At 38.0% G+C, this 14,324-nt stretch overlaps 4 protein-coding genes across 4 annotated transcripts; 3 read left to right on the top strand and 1 right to left on the bottom strand.

Annotated features, from left to right (window-relative positions):
• The first annotated feature begins 2,151 nt into the window (after window positions 1-2,151).
• Window positions 2,152-3,387, top strand: LOC113717287 (nodulin-related protein 1-like). Its single transcript, XM_027242060.2, has one exon. The coding sequence runs from the start codon at window positions 2,502-2,504 to the stop codon at window positions 3,204-3,206; it is 705 nt and encodes a 234-aa protein (XP_027097861.1). The 5' UTR covers window positions 2,152-2,501; the 3' UTR covers window positions 3,207-3,387.
• A 2,439-nt stretch (window positions 3,388-5,826) lies between these two features.
• Window positions 5,827-7,148, top strand: LOC113716652 (uncharacterized). The gene has a single exon (XM_027241045.2). The coding sequence runs from the start codon at window positions 6,041-6,043 to the stop codon at window positions 6,869-6,871; it is 831 nt and encodes a 276-aa protein (XP_027096846.1). The 5' UTR covers window positions 5,827-6,040; the 3' UTR covers window positions 6,872-7,148.
• A 1,272-nt stretch (window positions 7,149-8,420) lies between these two features.
• LOC113717267 (uncharacterized) lies at window positions 8,421-10,820 on the top strand. Its single transcript, XM_027242018.2, has 2 exons — window positions 8,421-8,568; window positions 9,802-10,820. Exon 2 carries the CDS (start codon window positions 9,819-9,821, stop codon window positions 10,611-10,613), a length of 795 nt encoding a protein of 264 aa, XP_027097819.1. The 5' UTR covers window positions 8,421-8,568; window positions 9,802-9,818; the 3' UTR covers window positions 10,614-10,820.
• Window positions 10,821-11,659: 839 nt separating this feature from the next.
• On the bottom strand, window positions 11,660-13,915 carry LOC113716503 (uncharacterized). Its single transcript, XM_027240870.2, has 6 exons — window positions 13,737-13,915; window positions 13,420-13,508; window positions 12,897-13,154; window positions 12,380-12,725; window positions 12,143-12,224; window positions 11,660-12,056 (listed from the first exon to the last, which is right to left on the bottom strand). The coding sequence occupies exons 1-6, from the start codon at window positions 13,760-13,762 to the stop codon at window positions 11,865-11,867; spliced, it is 993 nt and encodes a 330-aa protein (XP_027096671.1). The 5' UTR covers window positions 13,763-13,915; the 3' UTR covers window positions 11,660-11,864.
• Window positions 13,916-14,324: the final 409 nt, after the last annotated feature.

The raw sequence follows: 14,324 nt of genomic DNA, 5'->3' as shown, positions 1-14,324 counted from the left end.
CACTTGACCAAACCAAGGATGAAGAATGTGCGTACAATTCTCAACACTTTTTACGAGAATAAATACAAACAATAGATCCAAAACTAGTCATGAGGAGAAATCATTTTGCGAACAAATCTTCAAAGTTGGGATGAAATTAAACTGAGACTTAGAAAGTCATCATCTGCAGGTTGAATTGTTGCCATGTAATTAAACAAGAAAATTGTAAAAAATAAATAAATAAATAAATAAAAACGAAAGAATGAATGAAATATAAAAAGGGGAAATAGCGCTGAATTTGATCACTGCTACGTACAGATGCATTTCACAGTAGCAAAACGGGGTTGCCCCAAAGGGGTGACCTGAGAACACAAGTGCAGCATATTTGATGCTTGCATGGAATCTGTAATCAACCTGCAGCACCCAATGTCCACCGGTGTTCTCAGGTTCCATCCCTTTAGGGATATGCCGTTGTTGTTGGTCAAAAGAAAGAAAGAAGCGAGGATCTTCGTTTGGACGATGAAGGAGAGAAAGGAAGCTCGGATCAATCTTCCAGAAAAGTGCATGCCTCGATTCCCCTTTTATATTCTGTGTTCATTTTAGTGATGTTGTCATCTTATTGACATTAACATGAAGATGTTGTCATTGCTCCGACATATACTACAGCTCATTTCTCTGACGCTTTTGTCTCCTAAATCCAACTTAGTGTCTGTTTTTAACTTCTTAGGGAAACTAAATTGAATGGTGAGTTTTTTTTTTTTTTTTGGTGTTTATATAAAATTTACTGTAAAAATTGTAGAAAAACGGTTGTGTATTTGAGAAATTGGAGAAAAAGTTTATTTTTTTATTTGTTTTTTTTTTCTTTTCCTTCCTCCCTCTTCACCGCCGGCATCTAGCCGCTGCCACCAAAGTGTGTATATTAAAAGCTTTGGAATATATTTAAAGGATTACTGTAGATAAATTTATATATATGTACCCATCTATTAAAAGCATGGCAAAATTTTGGAGTGCTAATTAGGGCCATTATTAATTATAGTAAGGTTGGAGGTATTCTTAGTTTCCTTGTATACTCATTTACGTTAGTAAAGCAGAATTAACAAATAAAATGTATGTTTCCATGAATAGTCATACAAGTTGATAATTTCAACTTTCTTACCTAGGTTAAAACTTAAAACAATTAAGTTTGAGTAAAAGATACGGGGAGTCTCTAAACTATTATCATTGTACACTTTTAACCCCTAAATCTAAATTTTGTCTTCATTGGCCCCTAAATAATTAAAAGTACATAGTTGAAGGACTTCTGGCTATTTTAGACATAAGTCCGCCTTGAATCGAAAGGCATTTTTGTCCACGTATTGGAAACTTAATCAAAAGTATTAAGAGATGGAGTAGAAATCTAACGGTTTGTTTGATAAAATTGAAATCTGAAACTGAAGTTTGAAATTTGAATCCATTAATATTGAATTGTTAAATATTAAATCTAATACATTTGAGTGCGTATAAGTGAATAGCTTATTATTTAATTTTGGGAGTAAGTTTTGTCTAGAAAATTCAGTGCCACTTAATTAATTCATATGTTCAATTTATGATTATCAAACGGTATGAATATGTTAAGATCTGAATCTATTAAATTTAAGTGCTGAATTGAGTTATCAAACAGAGTCTAAAAAAGAGAAAATCCTTCATTTTCCTCAAATACACTATTAGATTTCTCTACAAATCTCTGAAAAATTTTCGATTCTCTAAGACTCCGGACACTTTTTGATTATGGTTGGTCAACAATGCCCTTCAATTGCGCGTCGACTTACATCTAAAATAGTTAGAAATCCTTAAACTATGCTCCCTTAATTGTTCAAAAAATCAATCAAAAACAAAATCTAGATCAAGAACTAAAAGTGGATAAGAGTGATAGTTTAAGGGCTCTTCGAAATTTTTGCTCTTTTAAGTTTATTATTCTCGTTTAGTCACCGCATCATACTTGACTATACATGTATTAGAGTAATAATTAACGACCAACTGGTTTTTATGGTCTTCAAAAAAAAAATTATTTATGCTCATAATGTACTCGAAGTTGAATTTATCACAATTGGACATTAAATTAAGAGAAAAAAAAAATCTAAACAAGTTGTCCTCCTCCCAAGAAAAATCTAAGAATTGAAGAGCCAATCCACCACTGAAAGTCTTAGACGTGTTTGCCTGCACGAGGACGCGATATGACCGCTTAAACGAGTGCTGCTTCCTTATCCACAAACTTCCTTTCTATGGTTATAGCCCATCCCCAATCCCCACCACCGCGTCGACAGCGACAGTTGACATTCATTAACAAGCACGAACCTTCACAGTTGCTCCATTCATTATTCTTCAATCTTCAACCCCCTCACCAAATCCAACATCCATCACAGCCCTTTACATTTCCCACAAATTAATCCGCCCCTCAGCTTCCATCTGTTTCTTTCCACCCCACTTCAGATCCAATTTTCAATCGTGTCCCAAAAATTCACTCGACTCAAGAATCAATCGAGATGGAGTATTCTTATGATAAAGAAGAACATCACAAATCCAGCAAGCCCACAAGTGATAGGAGTGGTGATCACCGTGGTCATGAATCCCATAACCAGCATCATTCCACCCCATCCAGCTCTGAATTATTGTCAAGTGCCAAAATTGTAGCCAACGCAGCCAAGGCCAAATTCCAAAACGACCCCAATTACAAGTTTGACAAGAATGAGGTTGCCGACGCAGCCGAAAACATTCTGCACGCAGCCTCACATTACGGGAAGCTAGATGAAAAGGGCGGTGCCATGGGGAAAATTGTGGGACAAGCTGAGAATTATCTCCACCAATATCACTCCTCTCAGTCCACAACCACCACAACTACCAAGCCTGGGAAGGCTCATTCAAGTTCAACCACCACCACCACCACTACTGAGACCTTCCATACCAAGCCTGGGAAGGATCATCATGGCCATTCCGGTGGTGGATATGGGGATTATATCAAAATGGCTGAAGGGCTTATGAATAAGCATTCCTCCGGTGGCGGTGGCGGTGATCATGAGGGCCAGTCTGGTGGCAAGTATGGAGAGTATATCAAAATGGCCGAGGGGATGTTGAAGAATCACTCAGGAAGTGGTGGTTCGGCTGGGGAAGGGGGTAGACATGGTCATAGTTCTGGAAGTGGTGGCTATGGAGATTATATGAAGATGGCTGGAGATTTCTTGAAGAAATAGATCACTGACCTTCAGCATTAGGTCCATCCGAGCTTCAATAAAATTAGAAGGTTGAACTTCTAATGTACTGATTTTTTTTTCTTGTTCTGTTGTTCATAGGTTTTTTTTTTTTTTTTTTTTAAAATCAATCTGTTTATGTAAGTGAGAAGTTATTAGCAATAAATTACTTGAATTTGTATCAGTTAATGGTGGTTGGCATCTTAGATTTATTTGTCTGCCTGGGTACATTGCAACTGCATATCTTGCATAATGTGCCGATTGAGGTCCAAAAGAAGTAAAGGATTCATTTATGACAGACAATTTGACAGCAGTGACAAATTTATTCCCACGGGCTCCTACAGCTGTTTGCAGATGGATCAAATATACCTTTTGACTTTTCCATGGAAAATTACAATTGACTTTTCTCATCTTTAGTTGGAATAGTAAATAATTGATTGGATTTTATGTACAGTAATATGAAATTTATTTGTTGACAAATCAAAATCAAGGGATGGTTTTCAAATGAATTACAATTTTGATCAAGAAAAGAAAAGCCAGAAAGAAGGAAAAAAAAAAAAAACCCTCTACGAGTTACTCGTAAATGACTAAACGAGTGTAAAATATTGGACAAATGTCTCCTTTTTCTTTATATGCTCATTCTTACCCTAAAGTTAAACAATACATCCATTGGGAACAAAAGAAGTAAGGGTGCTTGATTCTTGCTTTGGAATTGGAAAGTGAAATGGAATAATTTCTAGAGGACCCACTAATTTAACGAGGGTTTTTGTCAATTCCTTCCAATTTGATCGGAAGTCATGAATGGTCAAATTTTAAAGCATGATTCTAATATTTCAATTTTCATTGCACTGGATCAATCAAGCGCGCAGTATTGAAATTATTGTAATTCCAAGTATCAAAACTCCTAAACCAAGCGGCCCCTAAATATTTTAGCTGATATTACAAAACTATTCAAGTAGATATCCCACGTCATTATAATGTGAGTATCTAAAACTGATATCCACCCTACAAAGGCCCAGCTTTATTGGATTCCCAGAACCTTAGCTGAATATGCTGCCTTTGTCTTGGTCGGCCTAATTTTCCTTTCCTTATTTTGACTCTTAAAGAGAATATTCGTACCCAAAAGAGTGAGAGAGAGAATTTGCCTCATGGCCCGGTCCAAGAACTGAACATTGCCTGTCGTAAAAGACGTGATATTGGCTAGAGCGTGTCAATGCACTTGGAGTTTGGTGCACTTCGGTTCCATTCTTATACTTTTTACAATCAGTTAATGTAGAATTACATTGCTTTATATTCGAACTAAAAGTAATGTATATAGATAAAATATTTGACACATATTTAGTATAATATTACGATGTATTTGCACACCAAAAATTTTAATATGCATAATGACGGAACGAAATCATACAAATATAGTCGATTTAGTGCCTTCTCTTCTTTTCATAAGTGGTATATTTTGAATCTAGAATCTCTTACTTATAATCTCTCCTATTTTGAGTCAAGAGCTAAGACCATTCCAATGCCCCGTTGCCATGCATAAACTATACCAACAATTAACATAAGCACAAGTGTATGGATTGCAGATTTTTAAAGAAAAATTATTACGTTTCCGTAAACGCATTTTCCAATCACCTTTTTAACTCATATATATCAAATTGCTGCAGTAATTTTTCTACAAAAAGTCTAGAAAAATGCAATTCAAACACACTAGAATCTGCTGAATATCGTCTCTTCATTCTAAAAAAAAAAAATTTCAGATCTTTCTCTGCACCGTTTTCTCTTCAGAGTTAACAAGCAGGGTTGGAAAACAATTAACCTCAATAATTTCTTTGTGTTTGCTCAAACCTCTTTTATATATTTTCTCAAATTTCTCTTGGGTATGAAATGTGGCACTAGTAAAGGAGGTGGGTTATGGTGTCCTGAGGTGTCCATACAGAGGTCACCATCGGTCACAGTCGTGGCACTTTGATACAAGCATGGTGTCTTTTTCCTCTTGGCAGCATGCTTCTTGAAATTCTGATGTGTCATCACTACGATCTGGACCGAATTAACAAGTAGTTATAACTCGTCCAAATGCACAACGAACTTGGCAGTCCATTTCAGGTCTGTTCTTTTCTTTGTGAGTTTCTTGGAGGCAATAATGCACCAGTTGATCTTCAGCACCAAATCAGAGGAAAGATACAAAAGTGACTAGAATAGGAAAATATCACTTCAAAAAAATTGAACTGATAAAAGTCAAGGGAATCGCGATCATATAAAATATGGAGATCTGGTGTGGGAGGATCAAACAATTAAATGATCTTGAGAATTCATGGATGGAAGGAGAACACATCAGAAGTGGAAACAGCAAGGAGGGCTCCAGTGCTTTTGCTGCAACTAGCTTTTGGACAACTTGGCTTCCCTTCCCTTCACAAGTGGGCAATAATCGAACCACACCTTTTCTTTTGCCGACAGAACATCTTCTCTTGATTAATGTCATGGACCCAAAAAAAAAAAAAGTAGTAGAAATCAGAAAAGAAAGAAAGTCTACTGATCGAACAAATATCTCAGAACTATTGATTGTAGCAGAGACGGCAGGAACACGTATTCATATCTAATAATCTAAACCCGTTTGGCAACACTAACATCAGTACACGTAATGAACACTGATTCACTAAAACTGAACCATCATCTTGATTTGCAGCCCTCTATATAAACCCCAATAATACTTGCAGACTCCCATACGAAGCAACCAACTTTGAATAGTTCTATTTCTGTCCGCCATTCTGTTCCTTTCCCTTTTGGGCAAATTAAGCTTGTCTTCTGTGCACCATCACCCAAAAACAAGCCATCCCAAGATGGATTTTTTGAAGAAATTTACTGACTCGGCCAATCCCCAAACCAAGGCTGAAACTACTGACAAATCAGCCCCAGCATCCGAAGAAAACAGTAGTCTGCTCTCAAGTGCTAAGGTGGTGGCTGATGCAGCAAGATCCACCCTTCAGAATGAACCTGCAGAGAAAAAACATGATAATGCTGAGGTTGCTGGGGCAGCTGCTGATCTTCTTGATGCTGCCCAAAATTATGGGAAGCTTGACAAGACTAGTGGAGTTGGAAGCTACGTTGACAAAGCTGGGAATTATCTTCATGAATATGAAACTTCTCATTCTACAAAGCCAAAAGCTTCTGAACAAACTAAACCCTCATCTGAGAAAGAAGAAGAGCCGGTGGAATCGGCCAAGCCCACTTCTGACGAGCCTAAGGCTGAGAAACTAGAAGAAGAGCCTAAAGCTACACCTGAGACAGAAGAAACTAAAGAGCCAGTTACTTCTGAAGAGCCTAAGCCTACAGCTGAGAAAGAAGAAGTTGAAGAGCCGGCTAGTGAATCAGCTCCCGCGCGCACTACTACCGAAGAACCTAAAAAGGAAGAAGAGCCGAGTGAGTCAGCAAAGCCCACCACTGATTCAGAGGAGAAGACGGGTGGGTTAGGAGACTGTGCTAAGGCTGCTGGGGGATTCTTGAAGAAAGAGGCGGAATCAGCTGAAGGTGAGAAAGGAGAATCTGGAGGGATTGGGCAGTATGCTAAATTGGCTGAGGGATACTTGAGCAAACCATCTGATTCTGAAGGCAGCAAAACTGATGGAGGAGATTTACTGAAGATGGCTGGAGGTTTCTTGGGGAAAAACTGATGATTTCAGCCAGTTATATATCACCTGATCAAAGCCATCTGTTTATAGTAGCAAGCATGCCAGCTTTTGTCCTTGATTTTTTATCTTTCAAGTTTGATGGTGGTGTCATATATGTTTATAATGTGTGCGTGTTTTTCTTTGCAATTCTCAAGAGTGTATTGATACCAAACTAAAATCAATTGGTGTGATGTGTAATGTATGTGTGTAAATGCGATTTGTGATGTCAGATGGCCTGTTGTTGTAATTGTATTACAAAATTTGTAGTATTTTCCATGCATCTTCCAGATTTAGAATTTGTGTAGTGATGAAGGGCCTTGATGCTGCACAGCTGCATGCTAGCTATCCTATTTAGCTAGCTTCTTGATGTTTCGTTTCTCTTCACTTCCAGCCTTATCTTCTTTTGGTAATGATCGAAAAGGAGGTAACTAAAATCAATCAATCAGGTAGATGGTCCAAAGAATCTCTAATTAAGACAACCTGGCAAGGTTTGAAACTTCTGATCATAAACAAGGGGAAGAAATGGATTATAGGAGATGCTTCCCCCCTTAAGCTAATCTACAAATTGGATTCATTTTGCATCTTTGGGATTTTTCCGCGACAGATCTTCCATCTAAGCCAATCTTCAATGGTAACTTGTAATATATCGTGCAACTTTCCTCCCCAACCTTTTGGTTATCTGTATCTTGGTTTTTTCAATTTGCAAGTCTAATAATCTTTGCAGTAGTTGCAACTTCATCTGTTGAGACCAGTAAGACTAGCGCACAAGAAGACTTCCCTACCTAGTAGTTTTTGGTAATCTACTTAATGTAAAGCCTAGATTTTAATAAGTGTAAAATTTTTCCAAGAAGTTAACCAAAAGCATCATGTTTGTGACATGGAGTGGAATTACTCCACCCCACAGTGCTAAATGCACTGATGTAAAAATGGGAGCCCTTGCTCCAACTTTGTATAGTTTGGTTGTGATATAAAATTTCTAACGTTTCGGAGAAAAAAAAAATCATGTTTGTTCATCATCAAAGAAGTAACAATTTCGAAGTAATCAAGGGGATTTTGAGGCCCTAAAATTATTTTCTTTTTTTTTTGGCTAAAATTTTCTATTAATCCTCGTTCGGATTATAGTTTTTTGCAGAAAAAATTTTACATTTTTTACGAATATATTTCTTGATCATTTTTTTTGATTCTCACAGATATTAAATCGTTACACGACAATTTTTTTTTTAAATCTTAAAAATAGTAATATAAACGGGTAGCTTCCAACTCTGGTACATATTCAACGTATCTAATGTTAGTAAAAAATTCTTATCAAAGACAGAAATAAATTAGAGATTAATGAAATCCTTTAACTATACCAAACGGAGTAACTACCGGCTCATAAAGTCATCATGGGCCCAGCTGGGCAGCGGGCAGGACCGGACCCCTGATTTACCGCTCTTCTACCATCGTTGACTTCACACGGACCAAACGACATCGTTAGCAAATGACAACACTGTGAAAACATCACTTAACGACGCCGTCCGGAGCTTCTACAATTAATCCCTCGACTAAATAACTCCGCAAAAAAAAAAATTTCTCTCCCGGTTCGCATACGACAGCGACAGAGAGAGGGAGAGAGGAGAGGAGAGAAGAGACGAAGAGAGTTGCTTTCTCTTCTGATCTCTCCTCTTTTTTCAGTTTTTCCTCGCGATCGTCGCATCCCAGTAAGTTTTTGTTCATTTTTCACCTTTTTATTCACATACGGATAGCTATTGTTGCGGTGCTCATTTGTCAGCGATGATTACAATTTCTCATAGCTTTTACCCAAGTTAGGATTTTTCTGCTTGGCCATTAGCCCATTTTTTCATCCGCAATTTTTGCTCCTTTGTGTTATTTTAATCTGGGACACTAGATGATTCCCCAAAAAAGACAAAGGGTCTTGACCTATAGGATTTTCTCTGTTATATGCGTACATGCACGTTGATTATTGTTTTATTTTGTGTCTTTTTTTCTTTTTGCCCTTGAGGTGAAAGGTAAAGAAATTATCAAGTTGGGGAGAAGAAAGAATGTGAGATAGCAGAAATGTGTTTCAAGCTAGGACAGTTGTAAGGGTTGCTCTTTTGGGTGATGGAGTTCATATAATGCTAAGGGCTTTTTGCTTGAGAAATTCTGCGTTTTACTGTATTTTTGCTTAAGACATATGTTTTGGTTTTGCATTGTCTTCTGGGGTTTCCTTGGAAAGTTAATTTGAGCTTTCGCTTGATAACTGACTGTTCATTCCCTTGAGCTTTCTGATGGAAATGTCAGTATTGTGTATAAGGGACATTTGGATTGATTATTGTAAGCCTACGAAGACATAGTACGGAGAGAAAACAGTACGTCGAATTATGAATCTTTAGCAGAGCCCATGTTTGAAGCAATTGACATAATTAAGATGCATTTGGACGTTATGAGTCGAGTATCGGTATGGCTATAGATTTTTGTTGCAAGTGTGTAAAGTAAAATTAGCAGGTTTGTATTCTATGTTATCTGAAAATTGTACAAGATGTATGGTAGCAAAATCATGGAAGTCTTTTTACGTTGACTTTTAACTCAAAAAACTTGTCTTTCCTTGTAAATGTGTTCATTATTTACCATCTTAGTAATCAACTCGTAAATGATGTTGCATTTGCTGTTTTGCAGTCAATTTCCGGTCATTTGTGCAGGCTTTTTCCTGCTTGTAAAATTTGTTTTTTATATTACGAGAAACTTTTTAGTAGTCACTCTTTGCTCTGGCATTTGTTGCATGTTTGCTTGAAGAAGCATGGGGAGAGCCACTCTTGTCTATGTAATAAGTGGTTGACTTTGTGGTGCAGGTCTATTGCTAGGATCTGATCCATATTTTCTACTTAGAAATTATGGATTTTGCCTCATTTTACAGTAGAAGCTTTTGATAGTAATTACTTATCATTTGTCAGGGTTGCGTTTTGCCATTATGTGGAAATCTCTTGCAAATGCCTTTGGAAGCTTTGGGCAGAAGAAGGTTACTTCGAGTGAGAGTCTGGTATGCATAGAAGATTCCTCAGATGATGAGGTCTGTTCCAATTCCAGTGCTGAAGAAGGGCTGGAATGTCCAATATGCTGGGAGTCTTTTAACATTGTGGAGAATGTTCCTTATGTCTTATGGTGTGGCCACACGCTATGCAAGAATTGTGTCCTAGGACTTAAGTGGGCTGCTTTGAAATTCTCCACTCAACAGATTCAGATTCCATTGTTCATTTCCTGCCCGTGGTGCAATCTGTTGACATTTCGACTGATTTATAAGGGGAATCTGAAATTTCCCAGCAAAAATTTCTTTCTCCTTTGGATGGTTGAAAGCAGAAATGGTGACAGGGTGAAGTCCTCTTCCTCCATTTGTGCAGATCCTCAGGTATGGTCTCCAAGATGTACTTCAGTGATGGGAAATCCCACATCCAATATTGTGCATAGAAGGTTCCACCGTCTGGGCATTTCAGGGTCTAACAGCAATGATGATCCTGTGGGCAACACCAACAATCTGGAAAGGCCCCAGTTTTCCTTTCAAAAATCTCTAGATTACTTCCTTCAGTTTTCGGCAAAGTTTCCATTGGTCATCGTTTTCCTTCTGATTGTTCTATTTGCATTACCCTCTAGTGCTGCCATCCTGATGCTTTACCTGCTGATCACAATTGTCTTCGCTCTTCCAGCTTTTCTAGTGTTATATTTTGCGTATCCTGCTTTGGATTGGCTGGCAAGAGAAATTACCTCATGATTTTTATTTATCAATCCTTCTGTTGTTTATGGAACTCTTTTGTTTAGTTTGTTTCTTTGATTGTGTAATTCCACACTGCCATGGCTGTTTGTTAATGTGTCTTCTGCCCATTATGTGTAGGCTTATCACAGTCTTTGCTTGGATTTGAGTTTAGTGTTGGGTGCTGTAAATATCTGTTGTTTGTGTAATGGAGGGATTTTCTGAAGAGTTTTTATTGTGTAATTTTAGATTTGATATTGGTTGGTTCCTGTTTAAAAGGAAAGCGAGGAACCCGTTTCTTGACTCGATATTTCTATTCCTATAATGAGTTGGACAACAGTGGGTTGAGGCCGATTTTTCTGTTGAACATTTGAACCGACTGATTTAATTCAAGGACTTCTTCCCCATTGCCCCCACTATAATGGTGGGTAGTGATCAGAAGAAGAGTTTTTCATGAGAGACATATGCAAAAGACATTTCTGATGTAATATACTAGGGATGGAGTTGCGAAAACTTTCTTTCTGCCATTCTTACAGAAGATATTTAGTCGGATAGCATAGTGGATATTGATCACATGAAGGATTATTGATCAGAGGACATACGCATAAGACATTTCGGATGCAGCTGCTTGGTAAGGAGTTAAACACCACCCCCCCCCCCCCCCCCCCCCCCCCAAAAAAAAGTTTCTTTCTGTTGGATCGTAGTGGATGTGCTTCGAGATTTATAATACCATATGTCTCCTTGGTTACCAAAAAATAACTCAGCATTTGGTAGATGATCTTTTCTGGATTGGACAGCCATTCCTTGTGGACCTTTTTCCTTCATCCAAGCATTTGCCATATCTTCCTGTTCTTACCCCATAATGGTGATCCGGTAGTGTTGGTAAAGTACATTGTGTATATATATATATATATTTTAAGTAATACATCCAGAGTTTCCTTATTTTCTTTGACAGACAGGACACTTGTGTGATGCTGATAACAAATTTTAGAGTTTTCCATTCTCGAACTAAGTTATCGCTATAATTGCCAACAAGGAAACGAATCGGTATTCAGCGTTCATATACATTGCCACTGTAAATTCCATGTCTTTGAAGTTTTGTATATGGACAAAAACGAATATACTCACTGATGAACAGGTAAACATAAGAATCCAAGCCCAGCATTCATACAATTTCATAAGAAAATAAAAGGATGCGACATATAGATCAATCGTTAGAAACTTTGTCCAAAGAATATTCAGTTGCTGTGTTAAATCTTTAGTGCTAAATCTTTAGAAGCACCAAAATGCCGCCGGAAGTTTTCCTGTCATTCTGAACTTGCTTGCTTTTTCTTTCACCTTGGACTCTTCATATCTTTGATTTTCTGTAGCATGAGACCTTGCTCCTCTGGCAATGCTTTCAATTCTCTCAAGTTCACTACGGTAGTGGTGCGTTGCTCTCGCTCTTCTTTTGTCCAATTCAGCCTGAAACATTTTAGTTCATAGCTTAGATCCATTTCATCAGTATTACTTGTTTTCTGGCAAAATAGATGTTGGACTGAAATTAGAACCTCTGTTCTTTCTAATCGACGTTTTGCCGCCTTCTTCTCCTCCTCCTCCAACTCGAGAATTTTGACCCTCTTCTTCTCATACCTGAAAAGGTTTATTAGCTGACAAACTGATACCTATCTAAATGGATACATATTAAAGGAACTTCCCAAGGTACTCTAAAGATGGAGTTAATTTCTTTTTCTTTTTTTTTTTTTTCCTTTTCTTTTCCTATTAATTAGAAGAAATGATTTACATACTTTTCATTTATCCTAGCCATTTTGTCCTCCTCCCAAACATCCGCCCGAGTATCTCCTTTTCCTGGCTTCTTTGGACTCTGCCTAATGGTGGTGTCACCAGGTTCCAGCTTTGGCTCTTTGATCTCTGGCTTTTTACTGAATGTTCTGTCGAAACTTGAAGCTTTTTTAGTGGGTTTAATGGCCTCCCTGCTACGCAATGCAACTTCAGGTTGAGTATCCGCAAAGGACAGCTTCTTCTTGATTGGTGGGACAGGGACAACTGCTTTTTCGGGCATTTTTTCACTCGCTTCTGTGCTTATCTGAACCCTCCTGTCAGGATCATCCAAGTTTGGCATTGCAACTTCACCTGTTGCACAAGAAATAGTTAAGGAATGGTAGGAGATACTCTTTCCCCGTAAATTCACACAAATTTAGTCCTGAATCTTGCCTCCACCAGTAAAAACATTCTTGGGTACTCAAATCTTTTACGTTGCGAATATTGTACCCTTTAGTTTTCCCCTAATGTCTTCCAACCCACCTGAGAATTTTATGGATTTTGTGCGACTGTCAGGCACAGAAGCTTTGTCTTCTGTGCTGCTCTTGATCTTAGGAAGGGCTGCATCTCGAATGCTAAGCCCCCTTCTCTCATCTCTTGTTCTTGATTCTTCAAGAGATTTAACAGCAAAGGCAGCTGCTGCAACTGCAGTATGATACTCCTCTTCGTTGGTTGACTCATTGCCTCTGCTCATGGATCCAGAAAACTGCCTCCGCAACCAGCTCTGACTTCTTTTTCTCTCTGCAAGACTCGGGTTGGTTGAGTAATTACTGTAGCATAATACACCAACGATTCCTTTCCCTCTAATTTTGCTTTCAAAATTCCCAGATGGGTCATTTTTGTCCTCACAACAGAAAGGAGTCATTTTCAACTCAAATAGTTTTCTTATTTTTCAAGTTCCAAAACTATTGAACAGAAAGCAAAAGAAGGAAAAGAAAGAACTGAATATAAAATAGGAACTCTCATAATTGAGAAAAATACGGACGGATTTGATTTCAAGATATACCTCCTTTGAACGATTGAGTTTTCTGGGGTGGTGGTGTGCCATCTTTTCCTGCCGAGCTGCTTCCCCGGGGTAAATTAGGATATTTCGTCCTAGACAAGAAGTTCCGAGTCAGCAATGCCAGGAGGGATGGCTAATACAGGTAAGGTACAATACATGATCGTAGAGTTCAGAAACAGACAGACGATTTAAATACACGAGAAGATCAACTCTTGATAGTTTGCGCTCTTATTTAACAATTCTGTTTAAAAAACAACACTTTCTCAAAGAACATGCCGATACGTGAGTGCTTGCATGCATGATCCTATGCCCAAAGTTACCTCAACTGCTTGAACAGGATATCCATTCTTTGCAACGGCGCCAAATCTAATCTGAAGCGAGTTACGGGAGAAATGAATTTGATCGTTTCATGCCTTGGCCCTTATTTGAAGGACAAGCAAAAGAAAGAGAAAAGTTTTCTTATTCGAACAGCTGAATGTAGGCTTCGGAGGGGTGAGCAGGCAAGCAAAGTTGGATGCCTTTCCACTGAAAGTCTGGCTTTGGAGGTTAAACTATCAAGAAAGGCATTCCTTACTTGTAATAGTAAATAATCGAACTTTTTTCTAGCCAGCAGAAGACTGTATAGTTTCCATTTAGGTATTTTACGTCTCAAGTCTCAACCCAAGAATCTAAAAGATCTATTTTCTAGCAATTACGATGATTTGTTCGGTGGCCAAATGTGCTTATATACAGCCAATGGGCAGCGACAGTCGTCTATATACGACTGATTCTGAGCAGTACAACATCGTTTGAACGAGTTATAGTTCATTATTAATAATTTGTACCGTTTTAAAGTAAAGCTTTATTAATATTTTGTACGATTTTACAATGCCTATTCTGTTGCTGTTCGCATGAGACCTATGTATAAT

Source organism: Coffea arabica, chromosome 11c (genome assembly GCF_036785885.1).
Source record: "Coffea arabica cultivar ET-39 chromosome 11c, Coffea Arabica ET-39 HiFi, whole genome shotgun sequence".
Classification (NCBI taxonomy): Eukaryota; Viridiplantae; Streptophyta; class Magnoliopsida; order Gentianales; family Rubiaceae; genus Coffea; species Coffea arabica.
The sequence above is the reverse complement of the archived record's forward strand: the minus strand, read 5'-3'. Positions and strand labels throughout refer to the sequence as shown.

Coding starts and splice junctions, on each gene's coding strand:
- LOC113717287 (XM_027242060.2), top strand. CDS start 2,502: ATGGAGTATTCTTATGATAAAGAAGAACATCACAAATCCAGCAAGCCC.
- LOC113716652 (XM_027241045.2), top strand. CDS start 6,041: ATGGATTTTTTGAAGAAATTTACTGACTCGGCCAATCCCCAAACCAAG.
- LOC113717267 (XM_027242018.2), top strand. CDS start 9,819: ATGTGGAAATCTCTTGCAAATGCCTTTGGAAGCTTTGGGCAGAAGAAG.
- LOC113716503 (XM_027240870.2), bottom strand. CDS start 13,762: ATGGATATCCTGTTCAAGCAGTTGAG. Junction 13,155..13,419: donor AACTCAATCGTTCAAAGGAG/GTATATCTTGAA, acceptor CGAGTCTTGCAG/AGAGAAAAAGAAGTCAGAGC. Junction 12,726..12,896: donor AAAATCCATAAAATTCTCAG/GTGGGTTGGAAG, acceptor CTTGTGCAACAG/GTGAAGTTGCAATGCCAAAC.